This window comes from Capricornis sumatraensis, chromosome 13, assembly GCF_032405125.1.
Source record: "Capricornis sumatraensis isolate serow.1 chromosome 13, serow.2, whole genome shotgun sequence".
In the NCBI taxonomy this organism is placed as follows: Eukaryota; Metazoa; Chordata; class Mammalia; order Artiodactyla; family Bovidae; genus Capricornis; species Capricornis sumatraensis.
The window spans coordinates 82,132,520-82,154,829 of record NC_091081.1 but is presented as its reverse complement, the minus strand read 5'-3'; the positions used below and the strand labels follow the sequence as shown (position 1 = coordinate 82,154,829).

At 45.7% G+C, this 22,310-nt stretch overlaps 1 protein-coding gene across 2 annotated transcripts in view; it reads right to left on the bottom strand.

Moving 5' to 3' along the window:
- SYTL3 (synaptotagmin like 3) overlaps positions 1-11,655 on the bottom strand; it is a 78,960-nt gene extending 67,305 nt beyond the window's left edge. For both annotated transcript variants that reach the window (XM_068985183.1, XM_068985184.1), the window contains exons 1-2: positions 11,514-11,655; positions 9,370-9,588 (exon numbers count right to left, since the gene is read on the bottom strand). In XM_068985183.1, coding sequence (XP_068841284.1) covers positions 9,370-9,588; positions 11,514-11,629 — 335 coding nt within the window. In that variant the 5' untranslated portion in view covers positions 11,630-11,655. The remainder of the gene's footprint in view (positions 1-9,369; positions 9,589-11,513) is intronic.
- Positions 11,656-22,310: the final 10,655 nt, after the last annotated feature.

The following is a 22,310-nucleotide window of genomic DNA, read 5'->3' as shown; positions in this document are numbered from 1 at the left end:
ATGTAAAACCAAGCATCAACTTAATTTCTTTGTACTAGCTTGTGTAATCAATTGGTAATTCCCAGCTAAAATGGTCCTATGCACCTATACAGTTGAAAAAAATTTTTTTTACTTCAAATAATCTTATATCTAAGGCAGTTTTAGTTACAAAGCAAAATAATGAGGTTTTTTTTTGTTTGTTTCTACCAACCAGCTCAGCTGATCTGATTTCAACATTCTTACAGGAAAAAAAGACTGATCGTTGTGATTAAATCCTAGGTAACTAGTAGAGAAGTCGGAATCAAGATAAGGTAGAGGAACGATTTTAGTCAAGTGGCTACCATAGCTTCCTGCAAAACAGGAATAACTCTACTTGGCCGCTGAGAGGAGGCAGGTCCCCTCTGTGTTAAATTCAGCGCCGTATCCACAGCCCCAAGCACAACTTAGAGACACAGTGGGGCCGGTGGATAAACGTGTGGACTGGTGAATGAATGAACATCCCACCCCTGCAGGCAGCACCCTGAGAACTGAAGGGATAAGATGGGACTGACACAGATGGGGCCCCAGTGGCACCAAGGTCTGACGTTTGTCACGCTTTCTGAATGTGTAGGGGCAGGGGTCACAAAGTCAGGCACCAAGCAGAAACTAGACGAAGAGAGAGGGTGAGAGATGAGCCAAGAGGGCGGGCTAGGCGCTATGGTGAGCTGGAGGACCCATGCCCTACTTTAAGGCCTTAAAAGGGTAAATATTAGACACTGAGCAGGACAACAAAATAAAGCCCGTGGGCTCTTTGCTGCCTGTTGGCCGTGAGTTTGCAGTCCCTGGTTTGTTACATCAGAAAATGAGTCAGTGAAATAATTCTACTGCAGCTGGACAGTGCTGCACTCCTTAAAGCCCGGAAAACGGAAACCAGGTTAAACACTCTGTACCACCCTGTTTTCCCTATAAGATCTAAGAATCGGCTCCACCGCCACTCCACAAAGACAAGGAGCAAGGGCTCTGTTGGCAACCCCTCAACCTGGTGGTCTGAAGACAACGCAGAACCTCTGACAAAAGGCCCCAGGCAAGAGAAAGAGCCCTGCAGGCCAGGAATGGCTACTCAAGGTGCATCACTGCGCGAACCAAGGGAAGTTTCAGAAAGCAGCCGTCTTCAAAGGCATTTAAGACCCAACTCTTACGAAAAGGGGGCTTCTCTGGTGGCTCAGACAGTAAAGAATCTGCCTGCAGTGCAAGAGATCTGGGTTTGATCCCTGGGTTGGGATGATCCCCTGGAGAAGGGAATGGCTTCCCTGTGGGTCGCAAAGAGTCGAACACGACTGAGAAACTAACACTCTCTTTCCTTCTTTTCTATGAAAAAGAAACAGAAAGACTTAAGGAAAAGCCAACAAGAGACAACACACTACAATCAAGGAAGATTTAGAAAACAACAATACAAAGCAAGCTGTTTTACCAACAGGAAAGGGCGGAACTGAGAAGCTGGAGAGTTGAATTAATGATGCTGACTCAGTAAGGATGCCTTCCCATAACGCGAGAGAAAAAGACAGTAAACTCTGAAGGATAAGGAATATAAAGGGAAGAGAGAGAGCAAGGCCAACCTAAGTTATTCCTGAATAAGCCATGCCAAGCAGCATTAAAGAATAGTCAGAGCTGACCAAAGAAAATGTTACTGAGTCAAAACACAAGCAAACCCTCACCTCACACCCATTAGTAACTGCCATTAAAAAAAAAATTAAAAAAAACCCAGAAGACAACGAGTGAAAAAACTGGAACCCTTGTGCACTGTTGGTAGAAAAGGGAAACAGCTCAGCTGTTGGAGACTGTATGGTGGGTCTCAAAAAATTAAACACAGAAATACCATGTGACTCAGCAGCCCCACTTCTGGGAATACACCTGGAAGAACTGAAAGCAGAGAGAGCCTCAAAGAGATATTTGCACACCCACTATTCACAACAGCCAAAGGGCAGAAGCAGCCCAAGCATCCATCAGCAGATGAACAGACAAAATGTGATACACACACACTCAAGAATGTGAGGGCAGCCTTAAGAAGGAAGGAATTCTGCAGCGTGCTGCAACACGGATGAGCCTTGAAAAGCGTGTGCTTAGTGAAATGAGCCAGACACAGAGACAAACACTGCGTGATTCCACCTGTGCGAGGGGCCCAGGGGAGTCAGAGAAACAGAAAGACGGATGCGAGCAGAGGGGCAGGGGAGTGAGGGAAGAATAGGGAGCTGCTGAACAGAACAGAGTTTCAGTCGGGCAAGACGAAAAAGCCTGGAAGTAGGCGGTGCTGATGGTTGTACAACATGCAGGTATTACCAGGTTGGTTTCCCTGACGTGCAGTGAGCTGAGACGCTGAGGTCTGCAGCAAAGCGAGGGTTTATTCGCAAGGCAGCCAAGTGCAGAGAGAGGGAGCAGGCCTCAGACCCACCTCCCAGACGGCAAGGGGTTCAAAACACTGATGTGATGAAGACTAAAGCGGCAGGGCGGTCTGGGCGTGGAGAGCGTGGGGAAGGGTGACTGGGAGAAGGTGGGCCTTGGCCATTGTGCCCGGGCGTGACTAGGCTCCAGGTCTCTGCTCCTGGGAAGATGGAGGGGCTCACCACCATCTGGGGGTGGAGTTTTTGCCCTCTGATCTCAAAAGGTCACGGAGAGGACCCTCACGCATGCGCAGTTGGCCTGTCGGTGGGCCTATCCAATCTTAGCCAATTAAGCTCAAACTAGAGGCTGCTGACTCCCAGTTCCTGGAAAAACAACTCACTTGGCGAACATGTCACTGTTTAGGACAAGAATGGAGGGCATGTTGCAACCAGAAAAAGCCAACATGCAACAAAGAAGACGCAACACAGCCATAATTAATTGAAATTTAAGAAATCATCGAGGGCCTTCCCTTGTGGCACAGGGGATAAGGATCCATCTGCCACTGCGGGGAACACAGGATTCGATCCCTGGTCTGGGAAGATCCCAAATGCCACAAAGAAACTAAGCACCTGCGCCACAGCCCCTGAAGCCCGTGACCCCAGAGCCTGTGTGCAACAAGAGAAGCCACCACAACGAGAGAAAGTCCATGAGCAGCAGCCAAGACCCGAGCAGCAAAAATAAATAAACATTTTAAAACGATAACAGTGGGTATGTAAGTCTCCTGGACGACCTTGATGAGTGAAGGCTGATAAAGTGGGCTTGACTAATGATTACCCACGGTTTCAAATGCCATTAAACTGTACACTTAGCCTTAGCTATAATGGTAAATTTTATGTGAATTTCTCCCCAATTAAAAATAATTAAGAAAACCACAACAACAAGCAGATCCAAGGCACAGCCAGCTCCGGGGAACTCTCCTTAACCCATGAAAATCAGTGTGGAGAGACTCCGACTCAGGAAGATATTAGAAACTGCTTTCAATTACAAGAATGCAGAAAAAAACCAATATGCTTCTACTACCTAAAATCCAGATGACCAATAAAGAAAAATAAAGCTAGTCTCCAGTGTGTCTGTTACAGTAGATTCCAAAGGACAATGATAACACATTAAATGAACTTAAAGATGGAAAGTTGGAATCTGAGATTTTAAAACCCAGTGAAGTCCTACTGCCATGCTGAAAATGGATAGCTGACAACGACCTGCTGTAGAGCACAGGGAACTCTGCTCAAAGTTGTCTGGCAGCCTGGATGGGAGGGGAGTCTGGTGGAGAGTGGAGGGATATGAATGTCTGGTTCTTCATCTGAAACTGCCACCAAATGTTTGTTAATCAGCTACACCCAAAAACAAAATAGTTTAAAAAATGAATAAAATCCAGGGAAGTCCTTACTCATGAGGAAAGGCTATCGAAGGCATCCTCAGATCGGCAATGGCTTAAAATACCCACCACCCACATGCTCTTCTGAGAAGAAAAATCTTTGAAGAGACACTTTAATTGACTGAAAATGAATCAAAATAAAGAAACCCCAAATTGGGAAATCAAGGCCTCAGAGATATCTGCATTCATGAAACAGTGCAGGAGTAGAATCATCTGAAATTAAAAAAATCTACCCATGATGTCTGTTTGGCACTGGAATGCTCTCTTGGTCTGATCTATGGATGTGGGTCTGTTATCATGGTTCCTATGAACACATGACTGGAAAGCGCCTACAAGCCTGTCTGGTAGCCCTCCACCCCCAGTGCCCATAACTCTCAGCTACATTTCAGCCCAGAGCTCTAGCCGAGGTGCAGCACTTCACCAGCACCTCGAATGCCAGCCTGGAAAAATGGCCTCCTGGCACTGACCTTCCTGTGGGGTGAAAAGGTTCAGCTGAACTGAGTGAGTGACAACTTCAACTCTGAACTTAAGGGTACAGGAAGCTTACTCATCGCAAAAAGGTTTTTTGAAACAAGACCTGCCTTGACTGACCATAGGAGAAATAGCAACTTCAACAAAAGGAATGACACTCAAAGTATCGTGTAAATATTCCCTTTAGTAAGCACAAAATAAACTTTTCAAAAAGTACCCCACAAATTTCCACTTTTTTACTGTATGTTTGGTAACAGAAGGCTTCAAAGCCTATTAAGTCATTCGTACCCTCATTTGGCCAATGGATAAAAAGCATATGCAAGAAAAAGAAATGCAAAAAGGCAAAATGGCTGTCTGAGGAGGCCTTACAAATAGCTGAGACAAGAAGAGAAGCTAAAGGCAAAGGAGAAAAGGAAAGATATACCCACATGAATGTAGGGTTTCAAAGAATAGCAAGAAGAGATAAGAAAGCCTTCCTCAGAGATCAATGCAAAGAAATAGAGGAAAACAACAGAATGGAAAAGACTAGAGATCTCTTCAAGAAAATTAGAGATACCAAGGGAACTTTTCATGCAAAGATGGGCACAATAAAGGACAGAAATGGTATGGACCTAACAGAAGCAGAAGATATTAAGAAGAGGTGTCAGGAATACACAGAAGAACTGTACAAAAAAGATCTTCACAACCCAGAAAACCACGATGGTGTGATCACTCACCTAGAGCCAGGCATCCTGGAATGTGAAGTCAAGTGGGCCTTAGGAAGCATCACTACGAACAAAGCTAGTGGAGGTGATGGAATTCCAGTTGAGCTATTTCAAATCCTGAAAGATGATGCTGTGAAAGTGCTGCACTCAATATGGCAGCAAATTTGGAAAACTCAACAGTGGTCACAAGACTGGAAAAGGCCAGTTTTCATTCCAATCCCAAAGAAAGGCAATGCCAAAGAATGCTCAAACTACGGCACAATTGCACTCATCTCACACGGTAGCAAAATAATGCTCAAAATTCTCCAAGCCAGGTTCCAACAGTACATGAACTGTGAACTTCCAGATGTTCAAGCTGGTTTTAGAAAGGCAGAGGAACCAGAGATAAAATTGCCAACATCTGCTGGATCATCAGGAAAGCAAGAGAGTTCCAGAAAAACATCTGCTTTACTGACTACACCAAAGCCTTTGACTGTGTGTGGATCACAACAAGCTGTGGAAAATTCTTAGAAGACATGGGAATACCAGACCACCTGACCTGCCTCCTGAGAAATCTCTATGCAGGTCAAGAAGCAACAGTTAGAACTGGACATGGAACAACAGACTGGTTCCAAAGAGGAAAAGGAGTACGTCAAGGCTGTATATTGTCGCTCTGCTTATTTAATTTCCATGCAGAGTACATCATGCAAAATGCTGGGCTGGATGAAGCACGAACTGGAATTAAGATTGCCAGAAGAAATATAAATAATCTCAGATATGCAGATCATGCCACCCTTATGGCAGAAAGTGAAGAGGAACTAAAGAGACTCTTGATGAAAGTGAAAGAGGAGAGTGAAAAAGTTGACTTAAAACTCAATATTCAGAAAACTAAGATCATGGCATCTGGTCCCATCACTTCATGACAAATAGATGGGGAAACAATGGAAACAGTGAGAGACTATATTTTTGGGCTCCGAAATCACTACAGATGGTGACTGCAGCCATGAAATTAAAAGACACTTGCTCCTTGGAAGAAAGGCTATCTCCAAACTAGACAGCATATTATAAAGCAGAGATATTACATTGTCAACAACGGTCCGTTAAGTCAACGCTATGGTTTTTCCAGTAGTCACGTATGGATGTGTGGAGAAGGAAATGGCAACCCACTCCAGTATTCTTGCCTGGAGAATCCCATGGATGGAGAAGCCTGGTGGGCTTCAGTTTATGGGGCAGCAAAGAGTCAGACACGACTGAAGCAACTAAGCAGCCGTGGATGTGAGAGATGGACCATAAAGAAGGCTGAGCGCCGGAGAATTGATGCTTTTGAACTGGGGTGTTGGAGAAGACTCTTGAGAGTCCCTTGGACTGCAAGGAGACCAAACCAGTCAATCCTAAAGGAGATCAGTCCTAAATATTCATTGGAAGGACTGACGTTGAAGCTGAAACTCCAATAGTTTGAGTCAGCACTCATCCCCATGGTATTCCTTGTCCCTGACTGTGTTCATTTCCCTCTCTAATCCTGACCATCTTCCAGAAACGCTCCCACCGGGTGCTCTGGGAAGTCACCTTGAGCCAGCTTAGTCCCCCGCCCCCTCCCCTGAGCCCCCACGGGTCCTGAGCAGAAAACCTGCCCAGCAGGCAGGACCCTCAGCTGTCTCCTGGACCCTCAGCCCAAGCCTAAGGCCAGCGCTGCTCACAGGCCCTCTGGGCTGACTGCAGCAGTCTGAACACTGGTTTTGCTTTCTTTAAAACTGCTACCCTAGATTTTCTTTTTGCTTGATTTTAAAACCTATGTTTTCCTCCTATTCCCACAACAAATCCACTTCTTGAGGGATGGGTCTCAGGCTGAAGAAGAAGCAGGGAGAGGAAAATGATTGGGGTTGAAAACCTGTCCAGGTCCCAGTTAAGACTGTCAAAGACTCTTACACTTCACCAAGCCTTTTCTTTGGTTTGACCCCCCCAAGACTGGACGGCAGCCCAGAGTGGACAAAACTAGAGAGGGTAGAGAGCTTCGAAGAAAGGAAGCAACGAGAAGGAGGGGAGGTTGATATAAATTAGTTAGCTCTCTCGCCGTATGATTTCCTGCGTCAGTTCTCTCAGAGCAATGCAATTATCTCTCGCATTTTGAAAAACATCCTTATTTCGACACCAGGAAGCTGGGGTTTTAGAAATCACACTTCAGGAGCTTAGAGGGGTTCAGTTACAATGCCCCAGGGCATGGTGCTCTCCAGGGCGGAGATTTCAACAGGGCCCCCTTCCTGGGAGGTTGCCTCAGCCCCTGTCCTCCTGATTTGATTTTAAGTTCCCAGTTAACCACTAAAGGGGCTTCCCTTGTGGCTCAGCTGGTAAAGAATCTGCCTGCAGTGTGGGAGACCTGGGTTCGACCCCTGCATTGGAAAGATCCCCTGGAGAAGGGAAAGGCTACCCACTCCAGTATCCTGGCCTGGAGAATTCCATGGACTGTATAGCCCATGGGGTTGCAAAGAGTCAGACACGACTGAGCAACTTTCACTTTCACTTTGAGACTTCCCTGGTGGCTCAGATGATAAAGCGTCTGCCTACAATGCGGGAGACCCGGGTTCAATCCCTGGGTCGGGAAGATCCTCTGGAGACAGAAATGGCACCCCACTCCAGTACTCTTGCCTGGAAAATCCCATGGACGGAAGAGCCTGGTAAGCTACAGTCCATGGGGTTGCAAAGAGTCGGACACGACTTCGTGACTTCGCTTTACTCACTTTAACCACTAAAAGAAGTGCTGAAGAATTTACTACCTGGTGACACAGTGTTCATCATCAGTGTTTATCAACTCACTACATATGGTTAGCTGACGAGGGTCTTAGGACCTTCCCTCCTCTCTCAAGAGCCCAGGACCTGCTTGAGCACAAGTGCACCCAGGGCTGGCTCACAGGAATTCTTTCTCTTCCCCTCTCAAGCTAAGAAAAGCCTGAAGGGTGCTGGCTTTGACAGACTGAGGAAACTTGACACGTTTGGAGGCGACTCTGACCACGTGGATGTGGCGTGACACGGTGTTTCAGAGAGGGGTGCTTAGGAGCAAGGCAATCTGGTTGAATGACCTGCCTTTGAATGAGTGATTGAAATACATTAAGCCTCGCAAAGCAAGGGGAAGTTTAAGGACATTGATGTCAGGATGCTTATAAACACAATCCTCCCGACTCAAGGGGCGAGAAAAACCCCACCAGTGTGCCCTCACCGTGTAATCACCTCACAGTCTCCCCAGGGACGCGCGCACCTAAGCAACATTTAGAAGTTGTTTTCAAATCTCAGTCTCACGTTATTCTCCTAGATTCACACCAGACAAACATTTCTGCTCCTCATGAGTTCTGTGATGGCCTTGTGCACACTCCCCCATGACAAGTAGAAACACTCCCTGGGTTTTCCGGGAATTGATGAACAGCCCATTCTTGCTTCGAACAGCATGAGATCAAGCCATCCTAAGTCGATTCAGTCATGTCCGACTCTGTGCGACCCCATAGACGGCAGCCCACCAGGCTCCCCCGTCCCTGGGATTCTCCAGGCAAGAACACTGGAGTGGGTTGCCATTTCCTTCTCCAATGCAGGAAAGTGAAAAGTGAAAGTGAAGTCGCTCAGTTGTGTCCGACTCTTCGAGACCCCATGGACTGCAGCCTACCAGCCTCCTTTGTCCATGGGATTTTCCAGGCAAGAGTACTGGAGTGGGGTGCCATCACCTTCTCTGATCAAGCCATATATGTTCTTTATCATTTTCAAGAAGAATATTTTTAAAACACCAATTCCATGTTTAAAATATTTTAAAATCTCACAACATCAAAAGATTAGAATAAATGTAGATTTAGTCTATTACTAATGGAAACCATAACTGCTTCTTTAGTGGAGCATCAATACAGGTCAACTTTCTTCCTTCAAAAAGGCGTTAATAAAGCTCCACGGGACACTCTAATATTCCTTATATTACAATTCACTCCACTTTTCCTCAAAGAGATAAATTAAGCTCTAAGAAAACTAACAAAACTAACTAGTTAAGAAATTAAAGGGAACCTTAACTGCTAGGTTAGCTGATCGTTAGCCATTACACTCCAGTGTTCTTGCCTGGAGAATCCCCGGGATGGAGGAACCTGGTGGGCTGCTGTCTATGGGGTCACACAGAATCGGACATGACTGAAGCGACTTAGTAGCAGCAGCAATTACAAATTTTTGTAAATTAAAAACAAAACTTTTTTTCATATAGCAAAATGTGTTTTTGAGTTACAATAATTTCCATGTCTAGAAAGGCAGCTCTATATTAAGCATTCTCTGAACAATTTCCTATTAAGTTTGAAGAATGACAGCTGTCTTTAGCAGTGGTTGGTCCTGGACCATCTCTGAGGCTTTCCAGCCATCCTTGCCCCACCGCCCCGCCCACCTTATCCGGCCACACCCATCCTGGCCGGCCCCGCCCATCCTCACCTGTCCTCGAAGCACACGGTGCACTTCCAGGCGCGGGTCCTCCTCAGGAACACCCGGCACTCGCGGCACACGCGGTGGCTGCAGCCCTGACACACGGCGCCCCGGTTCAGCAGGAGCCCCAGCGTCTGCCGGCAGCGGGCACAGGACTTCTCTTTGTACTCCTGGCTCACGCTCTTCGCGCCTTTCCACCTGAGATGCTGCAAGCGTGTCTTCAGTTTCCTGTGGCCCAGAGAGTTAAGTGGTAAGAGACAACTGAGCAGAAGGACAGAAGCCAGCCAAACTCCTACGAGGCAGGGGCCTCAACAGTATGGAGACAGAGAAGGGGCTTTGCATTCCCGCACCCCCGGGTTCTAACAGCTGTGTGAACCAGGATCTCCTGCCATCTTTCGGAGCAGAGGCTCAGACGTTTTCTCAGCTGTGAAAGCCTTACCTCCCAGGGTGGCTGTGAGGATGAAATGGCAAAGCATAAACACTCCGCCTGGCACGGAGGAGTCAGCTGCTGATTTTGTTCTGGGTTCATCCCTTGTGCCCAAATGGCATTATAATGGTAAAGAAAAACAGGGAAAGAAGAGGGAAAATGCAGGAAAACGGCATCAATTCTAACATTCAAGACAGGGAGTAATGTGTAAGCATACAGCATACACGCCTGCTGTTGTTATAAGTGCCCCAATAAAGTTATTTAACGGATGCTATAGTTTTGCTACTACTTTTTAGGTGGTCGGTTACTTTTAGTTCCTGTCCCTCCCAGGAAGATAGCCCTAGTGCAAATGTGTTAGTAGCTCAGTCATGTTTGACTCTCTGCGGCCCCCTGGACTGTAGCCCGCCAGGCTCCTTTGTCCATGGGATTCTCCAGGCAAGAAAACTGGGGTAGATTGTCATGCCCTCCTCCAGGGGTCTTCCTGTCCCAGTGATGGAACCCAGGCCTCCCGCATTGCAGGTGGATTCTTTACCATCTGGGTCACCAGGGAAGACCCCTCTTAGTGCAAAGGGATATTACATTGGACCATAAAACATACCATTAGCCAGAATACTCTTTTATGGAGTATGACTATCTCTGTCACTTTTAGAATAGAGAAGCTAATCCCGAGAAACAACTTTCAGTATCCTTGGAACAAAATATCCACGTTACTTTTTTGTTGACATTCAAAACGATGCTTCTAAGTCACTGAAAGATCTTCCATCACCAAAGAAAACTCTATTTTGCTCACTGTATTTTTTTTTTAGTGGAAGAAAAGTGTAAGTACACTTGGACAGCTTTGGAATTACAAAGGAGGGTAGAAAAGGAACATTGTTCCTTTCAGTTCACCCAGAAATTTCCCCTCCTGCCTCAAACATTGGGTGGTCCAAAGATTTATTTTATATGTTTGTTTTTCTTGGCAGACTCTGAAAAAGAATTCTTCCATTAAAAACACAATGAGATCAAAAGCCTATCCCATTTATTTTCTAGACCTCACATTCTTCATAAACATCAATAAACAAAGCATCGTTATATTAAAGATGGATCTTGACAGCTAACAAGAGGCACGCTGCTGATAGCCTAGCCCTGCTCTGTTAAGTGTTAAACTAATGGCAAACAGCCCGTGCCATTCAGAGACAGAGTGAGAAGGTGTTCTCTGTTGACAAATGAGTCTGGGAGCAGGCTGGGCAGGTTCTGACTTCATGCTCCCTGTTTCTTCAGAGCTGGCTGGCAAGCAAAAGTAAGCAAAGAGAAGGCTCGGAATGGACGCCAGCAGACCTGCTGTTTCTAAGCTGCTTTCTTTGCGCCTTCAATTACCACCAAAAATAATTTAGGAAAACCCTTAGCCAGAGGGCTTTCCCTTGAAAGGGTGTATGGGAAGTCTGAAGGTTTCCCTTGAACGATTCCTGCAAAGCAGGCAAATGGACAGGCAGACAACCAACTTATCACACAAAGGCATTGTTTTAAGTGGGGGAAAAGGCATTCTTTCCCTGACCATCCCGAAGCTTAGTGACTCAGCAAAGGTTACCTCCTCCCACAGCCCTTGCTTCAGACTCTTGTCAGACAAGAGGCTGAATGGGGAGCAAATGGCACTAGCTAAGCAAGCAGCAAGACGCCAAGGAGAGATGGCCTCCGAGAGAAAAAGCCAAGAAACGCAAAGAATTCCACCATCTGCACGACCGCCTACCGTATCCTCTCTGCCTCCGTGTTTTGAACCTCCCGGTCCCGGTACAAAACCTGGAGGATCACTTCGCGTTCCGATTCCTGGAGGGAACCGAGGCTGACTTGGTGGGCCATTTCCATCTCTTCTCAGACCCACGTTGCAGTTCTACTCCATGGCCGTGCGCCCCAGTCCCGGATGAGCTCAGAGTCCAGCAGCAGCCCCACGTGCTTTTGAAAGCAGTCCCTCTCCTATTTCATTGGCAACGGTGTTGCTCGTAACTTTTCTCCTTTTTTTAACTGGGTCACTCTTCTCAGGAGAAAAAAGTTCCAAGAAGCTATCCTTCCGTTGGGATCATCGCTCCCAGAGCCTCATGCCATCTGCAGAGCCTTCTCCCCGGGTCCTGCCGCAGCCTCTGACATCCGGCTAAGTCAGAAGCATATCTTTTTTCTGAGGTTTTGCCAGAGATTGTTATAAATTATGCAGATAGCTTCTGCATAAGCAGAAGTAATCCCCAATCTGTGGGAATTTACAAACAGCAGTAAGAAGAGTATTCAGTGACACAGACGTTAACCTTCCCCTTCACAGGTTTACAGGTAGCACTGACGATGGTTCAAAGCCCAGACAGCTCAGTACCTGTAGAAAAGACAACAAAAATAGCATCATTTTTAAGATAAAATGTTCTACAGACAGATCTTTGCATTTTTTGCTGTGATGATAATGTAAGATTTTAAATTTTATTAAATTGGCTTTCTCATGTTTCTAAAAGCCTCAAACTTCCACACTTGAATTTTTCTGATATGAATTCTGTATCCTGAATGATTAGAGGCATGAAGGCCTATGTTTAACGTGCTATTGTTTAGTTGCTAAGTCGTGTCTGACTTTTTTGCAACCCCACTGACTGCAGCCCGCCAAGCTCTTCTGTCCATGGGCTTTCCCAGGGAAGACACTGGAGTGGGCTGCCATTTCCTCCTCCAATACTGAATGTACATCATCCTAATTGAAAATACTTTAGGATATCTACAATTTCATCCGTTAACTGTAATTTTTACAATTAACTTCAAAACTCAAAAAACTGTTTCATCAATTAAGGATCTACGAAGGGATATCACCACAACCTCAAACTATCAGGTATTTATGGCCTTTAATGGTATTTAGCAACAGCCTTCTGCACAGGGTCTTATTTCTGGTTAATACGAGTTGGCAGGGTCTCCACTCCTACTTACTTTTTCCATCAGTAACGCTAGACACACAGCACCTTTGATCTGTTTCTTCCCTCAACCAAGATGGTATTGAATTGATAAAACATGTCAATGAAAAGCAGAAAATGCAGATCTAATTAGTGTACTTTCTATAATGCCATTTTGTTATCAAATTTACATGAATTCCTTAGTAATAAGATGTCCTTTCAATGCTTCGGAAGCTAAACTCCCTTTGTGCAGCCTCAACAGAAATTCACATTATATTAGTTTATGATCCATAGCAAATCAGTGAAAAAGAGGTTAATAGAGCCCTAAGGGATCATTCCCTTTAAGCAGAGATTCTTAACTTTTCTCTTTTAATCTCTGGTTATCTGGTGAAGCTTCTGTATTTAAATGCATAAAATAAAATACATTATAACAAAGGAAATCCATTATACTGAAATATTTTAAATTATAATAACATATGTGGCCAGGGAGGTATGAAATCTAGCAGTGATCTAACAGTGACTGTAATTTCAGAGTAGCAATGATTGCAAGCAATACTGAGATATCTGCAGCAAATGATGTGGAGACCACAAGTCTTGCTAATTCCATTGGGGTTTGTGACGAAATGCTAACCTCTAGTTACAAGTCAATGAAAATTAAGATATAAATTTTTTCACATCCAAGTTCATGGACCTATAGGCTAAGAACCCCTTGGCTTAAGGATCCTCTATTTGTCAGTTTCTCTGTTGCGGGGTGGGGCTACACTGGTGGCTCAGTGGTAAAGGCTCTGCCAGCGAGGCAAGAGACCCGGGTTTGATCCCTGGGTCGGGAAGGTCCCATGGTAAAGAATCCGCCAGCGAGGCAGGAGACCCAGGTTTGATGCCTGGGTCAGGAAGGTCCCATGGAGGAGGAAGTACTGGAGCAACCCACTCCAGTATTCTTGTCTAGGAAATCCCATGGACAGAGGAGCCTCATGGGCTATAGTCCATGCAGTTGCAAAGAGTCAGACATGACTGAGCACACAAATTATTGTAGGATAAGGTTAAAACAGTTGGCCCACCCAAACTGCAAAGGCTACATGAGGATGAGGGAAGCCTGGCCTGCCAGGGGATGGCCCTGGCCTCCGCTCTCCAGCCAAGCATTCCTGAGTGCCTGCTCCCAAAAGGCCTCCCGTGTAGACGGCAGGAGAACCAAGGACTCGGGGTCCAGCCTCAGCAGGGTCAAAACCTCCTCCCTCCTAAGGTCCTGTTTCCAGGTGAACAGACGGAGCAGCAGAGCTTAGCTCCCCGAGGCTCTGAGTCTCTGGGGAAGAAGAAATGCTAGGAAACAGCTTGTAATCAAGTGCTAAGTGGGAAACTGTCACCAACTTCGTGAGCCTATTTCTTCTAAATGCATTCCTTGGTTTTTGTTGCTTCTCTCTCGTTTCTAACCTATTAACCACATTACTGAGTCAAGTACTGTCCTGTCTGTCTGATTCCCAAGTATGTTAAGGGCAGGTTTTTGCACTTGGCTCAAAACACACCATCTATGCCCTGAGCTTTCTCTCCATGTGGCCTTTGGGCTCAGGTGTCTGGCCTCGGCCTTCAGCGCCACCGGGAGGCCGGACCAGTCAGCACTAGGCTGGAAATGAGAGCTCCTGGAGAGCTCAGTGTTCACTCCTGTGGGTGGTCAGGCCTTTACCCAGTCCAGACACGCAGGGTCTGGTTATTTAAAAACACTCCTGCTCTCTACCATGGAGAAGGCAATGGCACCCCACTCCAGTACTCTTGCCTGGAAAATCCCATGGACAGAGGAGCCTGGTGGGCTGCAGTCCATGGGGTCGCTAAGAGTCGGGCATGACTGAGTGACTTCATTTTCACTTTTCACTTTCATGCATTGGAGAAGGAAATGGCAACCCACTCCAGTGTTCTTGCCTGGAGAATCCCAGGGACGTGGGAGCCTGGTGGGCTGCCGTCTATGGGGTCGCACAGAGTCGGACACGACTGAAGCGACTTAGCAGCAGCAGCAGCAGCTCTCTACCAAACCCATGCCTGTGGCCTCACAGGGGCCTCTGCAGGGTTGAGTGGGCACTCTTCCTCCCCCTAGTGGCCATCCACTGCTAGTTACAGAAAAATCGAATTGAGTTGGTTTTCGGAATCCATCCATCAGCCATTCCTTAATTAAATATTGATCAAGCATTCAACAAGTGCCAGACACTGTTTAAGTGATTACAGTACAGGACTTAATGACTGATAAGTTACACCCTATCCCATTTCTAACAATACGATGTATGCTCAGTCGTTTCAGTCGTGTCTGACTCTTTGCAGCCCCGTGGACTCACCAGGCTCCTCTGTCCATGGGATTCTCCAGGCAAGAATGCTGGAGTGGGTTGCCATTTCCTACTCCAGAGGATCTTTCCAACCCAGGGATCAAACCCATGTCTCTTGCGTCTCCTGCACTGGCAACTGAATTCTTTACCACTAGGGCCACCTATAAAGCACAGAGAGGACAATTAAAATCAGAGAAACAGTAGCAGCCGGAGTGAAAAGGAGCAGACGATTTCTGCCAGGAACCTGCAGTCAAACAGTCCTGTACTTGAGCACTGAGGCTGGCCTGGTGGCTCAGAACAAAACAAAACCCCAAATCAAAGTGATGTATATAGTTCTGATAAACCGAAAGAAAACAAAGGGATTCTCAAGGTGTCTTTAGGTCATGGAACAAAAACTTCTGCCGTGGTTTGGCAGAAGATGCAAAACCGTGCTTCATGTATCATCATTATATTGATTTCAGAGTAACTAAGGATAGAGCTTGTTGTTGTGATTGTTGTTCAGTCACCAAGTCACATCCGACTCTTTGCGACCCCATGACTGCAGCACATCAGGCTTCCCTATCCCTCACCATCTCCCGGAGTTTGCCAAGTTCATATCCAGTGAATTGGTGATGCCATCCAACCATCTCATCCTCTGTCGTCCCCTTCTCCTCCTGCCTTCAATCTTCTCCAGCATCAGGGTCTTTTCCAATGTGTCAGCTGTTTGAATCAGGTGGCCAAAGTATTGGAGCTTCAGCTTCAGCATTAGTCCTTCCAAAGAGTATTCAGGGTTGATTTCCTTTAAGATTGACTGGTTTGATCTCCTTGCTTTCCAAGGACAGACCACCAAATTTAATTCATTGAAAGCCTTTCAAATACACACCCAAACATGGTGCTTTCTGGGGTTCCCAGTTGATGAACTATAAAGCTTAGAGAATGAGAGGTATGGGTGTGCAGTGTTTATCTGAGCTTTTATTCTTGACTTTGAGAGATTTTGACTCTGGCTTCCATAAACCTTCAGTCATTCAAGTACATGGTTGATAACTACAGTGAGGAAATCCTTCTATTATTGGATTGAAATGTACTTTTTTCCTTAACTTGAAGCATCTGTGTCCAAATCCTCTCTATACACGGTGACTTTTTGAATTGATGCAATCAGGACTACATAGAGAATACCCCAGGATCATTCATGTGACGAATAGGTTCAAGGGATTAGATGTGGTAGACTGAATGCTTGAAGAACTATGGACAGAAATTTGTAACATTGTATAGGAGGTGGTGACCAAAACCATCCCCAAGAAGAAGAAATGCAAGAAGGCAAAGTGGTTGTCTAAGGAGGCCTTACAAATAGCGGAGAAAAGAAGAGAAGCAAAAAGGCAAAGGAGAAAGGGAAAGATACACCCATCCGAATGTAGAATTCCAGAGAAAAACAAGAAAAGATAAGAAAGCCTTCTTAAGTGAACAATGCAAAGAAATAGAGGAAAACAATAGAATAGGAAAGACTAGAGATCTCTTAAGAAAACTGGAGAGATCAAGAGAACATTTCATGCAAAGATGGGCACAATAAAGGACAGAAATGGTATGGACCTAACAGAAGCAGAAGAGATTAAGAAGAGGTGGCAAGAACACACAGAAGAATTATACAAAAAAATTTTAATGACCCATGATGGTGCGGTCGCTCACCTAGAGCCAGACATCCTGGAGTGTGAAGTCAAGTGGGCCTTAGGAAGCATCACTATGAACAAAGCTAGTGGAGGTGATGGAATTCCAGCTGAGCTATTTCAAACCTTAAAAGATGATGCTGTGAAAGTGCTGTATTCAATATGCCAGCAAATTTGGAAAACTCAATATCACAGAAACCTAGGAGGATGTTTTCTCTTTGATTTCCAGTGTCCTCCCAGTGTTCCAACTGACTTGGTGGCTTAGACCTTCCACACGTTAGAGCCACAGGTGTTTCATCTTATTGGGATTCATTTAGGATTTTCAGTGGGGGCAGTCCCATGCTTCCGTCTAGAAATTTGTGGGGTAGTTTTAGTTGTCATAGTGACAAAGAATTACCTTGCATTCCCATACAAATATTGGTTATCTTACCAGATAACTCAACTAGGAAAAAGGTATAATTATCTGATAATAGAATTTAACTCACAGAAACACAAAGTATATTTTGCAGGGTTTTAATATACTGGGTTTTCCAGAATGAAGCTGTTGTGTAAACTGAGGGAAGACAGTACCTGGTTTCATTTAGAACTGCTTACCGTTTCAGCAAGTGGCATCATGTAGGGCAGCATGGCTTGTATTAATAGTATCTGAATCACTAAAGGATCTGCATTTGTAGATGCGGATCTACAAATCAGTGTGATTCTAGGTATGAGAACATCGGACAACCTCACTGTGTCTTTTAATGTAGTGTATATTGAGAGTCCCTTGGACCGCAAGGAGATCAAACCAGTCCATCCTAAAGGAAATCAGTCCTGAATATTCCCTGGAAGGACTGATGCTGAAGCTGTAGCTCCAATGCTTTGGCCACCTGATGCGAAGAACTGACTCATTGGAAAAGACCCTGATGCTGGGAAAGATTGAAGGCGGGAGAAGGGGACGACAGAAGATGAGATGGTTAGTTGGCATCACCAACTCGATGGACATGAGTTTGAGCAAGCTCCAGGAGTTGGTGATCGACAGGGAAGCCTGGCGTGCTGCAGTCCATGGGGTCTGCAAAGAGTTGGACATGACTGAGCAACTGAATTGAACTAATGTATGTGATTATATATTATATTCTTATAATTTAATGTCCCTTTATTTCTCCTTGCATCACAGGAATGATATTGAATTATTGTTGTTGGTGTTGGGCAAGGTAAATTATATTTTACATGAATTTCAATTCCAGATAGTAAAAGGTGAGCTACAAAATATTTCCTATAAAGAGTGAGCATTGGGTCTCTGGGGTTTAAGAACCACTGAAATTGAGGATCCAATGATTTCTCGGGTTACTTACAAATTAAACTGTGTGTATCATTCTCTTGTTCACTTTTTCCACGTATAATTGTGATTTAGAGGATGGAATGGGGAAAATAGAGAACTGGTTGGTTATTTTTGTTGTTTTACGTTGTGCTGGGCTTTTAACTTGATCGTGAATTTGCTTGTGCAATTCCAGGTCTGATTTCCAGGTTAACATTGCTCAGTGTTTCTCTTTCAATAGCAATTATCCAAATTATTTCAACTGCATCTTTTCAGTCCTTTTGAACAAAATCTGGAGCTCTGTCTGTACTTTATTCCTGTTATGCTGGCATTTAAATTTCTCTAAGTTTTACAGCAACAGCCAAATCAGAGATTTTACTCTGTAGTCCATGTTCCAAATCACTCAAGATCAAATTCACTAAAATTCTTCTTAGCCTATAGTCTGTTTATCTAAGACAAGGTGTCCCCAGACTTACGACGATTTACTTATTCTTTTAATTATTTGTCTATTTGTTTATTTGTAGTGAACTCTTCCTAGTCAATAGAGGTTTCTGGGGTGACAGAGTTAATTAGCAAGTCGCATGGGCCCATTGGAGAAGGAAATGGCAACCCACTCCAGTGTTCTTGTCTGGAGAATCCCAGGGACAGCAGAGCCTGGTGGGCTGCCGTCTATGGGGTCACACAGAGTCAGACACGACTGAAGCGACTTAACAGCAACAGCATGGGTCCATGGTAAATACCAAGAAAGTCAGAAAATACCAAAAATATTTTCTTGGTAAATACCGAGAAAGCATTCCATCCACCTGGTGGCCTAGCAAGCTTAAGGTCCATCTTTAGGGATTCCATTTCCGGTCACCTATGCTAGCAGGGAACTAGAAGCCACACTGGCTTATTTTTCATATTATTCAAAACAGGGATAACACAAACATACTTCTCTCTTGCAGGCTTTTGATTTCTTGGATGAGTTGAAATGGAGATGGTCAAAGAATTCCATGAAATCTATGCAAATCAGTTGGCATGTTCCTTGAAGGAGTGAGAGGTGAGCGTGGCATCTATAACACAGAGACAAGTGGGCCCGAGTCTGGCTGTGCCCACCGACCTGAGGGGCCCAGTGGGCACTATGGTGAGTCAGAGGCAGGCTGGTGACAGGAGAGGACAGGAGGATGTTCACGGCTGAGCCTGGGCAGAGAAGTGGAGTTGGTCTGAGAAAGGACAGGACATCTCTGGAGTGAGGGACAGGCCACTGAACACGACTGAGGCAGGAATGCGTCCTTCCTCTCCCAGGACAGGAGCCCAGGTCCCCACCGCCTATTAACAAATTCTAAACTATGAGCAAGGTCTTTCTCACCCTCCTTGATCTGGCCTCCTCCGACTTCTGCATCCTCAGTTCCCATAGAACGCCCCAACGCTCCCGCAGCAAACACATTCGAGATGGTTCCCTGGACACCCCGTGTACTCTTCTCTTTCCACACAGTCGCTCCTGCTCTTCCCTGTCCCTACCAGGATCTAATTTACTCAGAGGCAGTGAGGAGGATGGGGTTTGAAGATGCTGGGCAAGTTAGCAAGTTCCCTGGGATTTAATTTCCTTGGCTGTAAAGTAGAGGGAGGTGGCTCAGACAGTAAAAGAGTCTGCCTGCAATGCAGGAGACCTGGGTTTGACCCCTGGGTTGGAAAGATCCCCTGGAGCAAGATATGGCAACCCACTCCAGTATTCTTGCCTGGAGAATCCCATGGACAGAGAGGCCTGGCAGATTACAGTCCATGGGGATGCAAAGAGTTGGACATGACTGAGCGACTAACACTTTCACTTTCAAACTGGATAGCATTACAGGATCCACTTCTTAGAGTCACTGTAAGCATTAAATGCGCATGTAAAGTACTCTTTTGGGGGCTGTGCCACGCAGCCTGTGGGATCTTAGTTCCTCGACCAGGGATTGAACCCGTGTCCCCTGCATTGCGAGTACACAGCCTAAACCACTTGACTACCAGGGAAGTCCCGACACAGAAAGTACTTAGATCACAGTGGCAAAGCATATTATAAACAACCCACTGACACATGTTAACTGTGGTAGTAGTAACAGTATCGATAGGGACAGAGTAAAGGAACAAAGTAGGTGATTAAATAGTTAATCCCACTAGGGGACTGTAGGTAGAAAAACTATGGGAGACCCCCCCCCCTTACTAAAACCATTAGTAAGCTAATGGTTACTCAAGAAAGCAGGTTTACTTAACCACAAAACCAAGCAGGCTTGCTTAGCAACAAAATCGTGCAACAGAAGCATGAGGCATGTCCCCAAACAATAAAACAATGGTGGGATGAGACCCACATCCTGCCCAATGAGCTCAGTAGAACACATGCTCCGCACACATAAAAAACAATCATTTGTGGACACAGCTTGACCATGTAGGGACAAGAAAAACCCCCTGCTCAATCTGGAGGAGGAGCTGATGATGGAAACACAACATCTACTCAAGAAAGACAAAGAAGCCCTTCTCCCCCTCCCTACTTTTCCTTTGATTATAAAAATGTTTAAGCCACTATATACTCAGGACATGGTACCCCCTTGCCCACTCGCTTGTAAGCCTTGTAAGTTTCCTGTTCTAATAAATCACTTCTTATCTATCACTTTGGGCTTCTCAGGTGGTGCTAGTGGTAAAGAACCTGCCTGCCAATGCAAGAGACATAAGAGGTGTGAGTTCAATTCCTGGGTCAGGAAGATCCCCTGGAGGAGGGCATGGCAACCCACTCCAGTATTCTCGCCTGGAGAATCCCATGGACAGAGGAGCCTGGCAGGCTACAGTCCATGGGGTCACAAAGAGACAGACAGAAATGAAGCTCTTAGCGCACACACACATCTGCCACTTTGCCTCTCGCTGAATTCTTTCTGTGCTGAGACATAAAGGAGAAGAGCTCTTCAGAGTCCCCTGAAACACCACCTAACGGTTTCATCATCAGCATCGTCATTCATTGTTAATTTTCCAGGTCGATTCGCCGCTAATTCAGGAACCTTCTCATAATTTTCAAGCACAATTAACTGCTCCTTCATCATGCCCCCTTTTCCTCCATATATTTCCTATCACGACTCTGACTTCTTTCTGATTCAAGTGTCCTTCTAGTGGTGACACTGGTTCTAGGCGATCCCTCATCACCCAGCAAATAGGTCCTTACTGTTTGGCTGGAGTTGAGAAACACAGTGACTATTGTGACACGTGGGCTTGCTTGCAAAGCAGGAAGCACGCATTCAAGTCGGAAGGAAGGATCACAGTCAGGTGAGCGAGCAGCACGCATCTCGGAAAGCTCCAGGCTTCAGAAATCTGGAAAGCATCTGAAAATCTGAGGTCATTTCAGCATCTGAGAAGCATGCTAAAAAGTGTTTTGTTTTAATGATCTCATGCAGAAATTCACAATCTCCCAGACCCGGTTTTTCTGCGATATTATTTAGTCACTCTCTCACATACCCAAAGAATTCTGAAACTGTGTTTTGGTTGCAAACACTGGCATCAGCTTCTGTCTTCACCCACATGGAGCTGTCTAGCCCCCAATCTCCTTTCTTGATTGCATTTTTGTGATTTTGTAATGGTGACTGCCTTTGTTCTACAGCATCCCACCATACCAATCAGTCTAATTTTTCTTAACAATTAAAAAATAAATAAAACCTACAGTGTATTGCCACTCTGAAGGAAGAAGTCCCCCAGAGCCACTTGGGGAAGCACTGTACAGCCAACCATCCCATCTCAGCATCAGTTCAGGTGTCGGACAACCTGAGATCAAACCCTAGATCTGGAGTTATCTCAGTACAGTCCGAGAGCAACGGCTGGAGGAAAGCAAGCAGGAATTGGAAGCAGTCCTTCTGATCACCGTCCTCCCCTTCAGGAAGGCCCCAGAGCAGGACTGAAGCCTCTTTTCTGGGATCAGTAGGGACACACGCAGCAGAGGTTGGGGGCCCCTCCTAAACCCAGCTCGGGGCTTCAGTCCACACGTTTCCATCTCCTCTGTAGACAGTCATGCCGCATCCCAGTGGAACTCTGCATACAGACAAATGCATTTAGGTGGTGGTGATCAGTGTACTGACTCACAGCACTGATTTCATTGGCCTTCTGTGAGCCCCTCGGGTGCCAGGTAGTGAGGACATCAAATTAGCAGAAGCCCCTCTCTGCAACTGAAAAGCTCGCATTCCAGCCAGGAAGTGGGAAGGTGAACAAATAAGCGACAACTTGACAGGGTGAGTAGAAAGACACAAGGATCTGCAGAAGAGAATGCTCAGGGGAAGGCGTGGAGAGAGCAGAAATGGCTGGTGGTGGGGGGCAGTGTGTGGGAAAGACATTCCGAAGGGGAACATGTGGGACCCCTCCTTTGCCAGAGAAATGGAACATCTGATTGTGTGAATTCTGAAA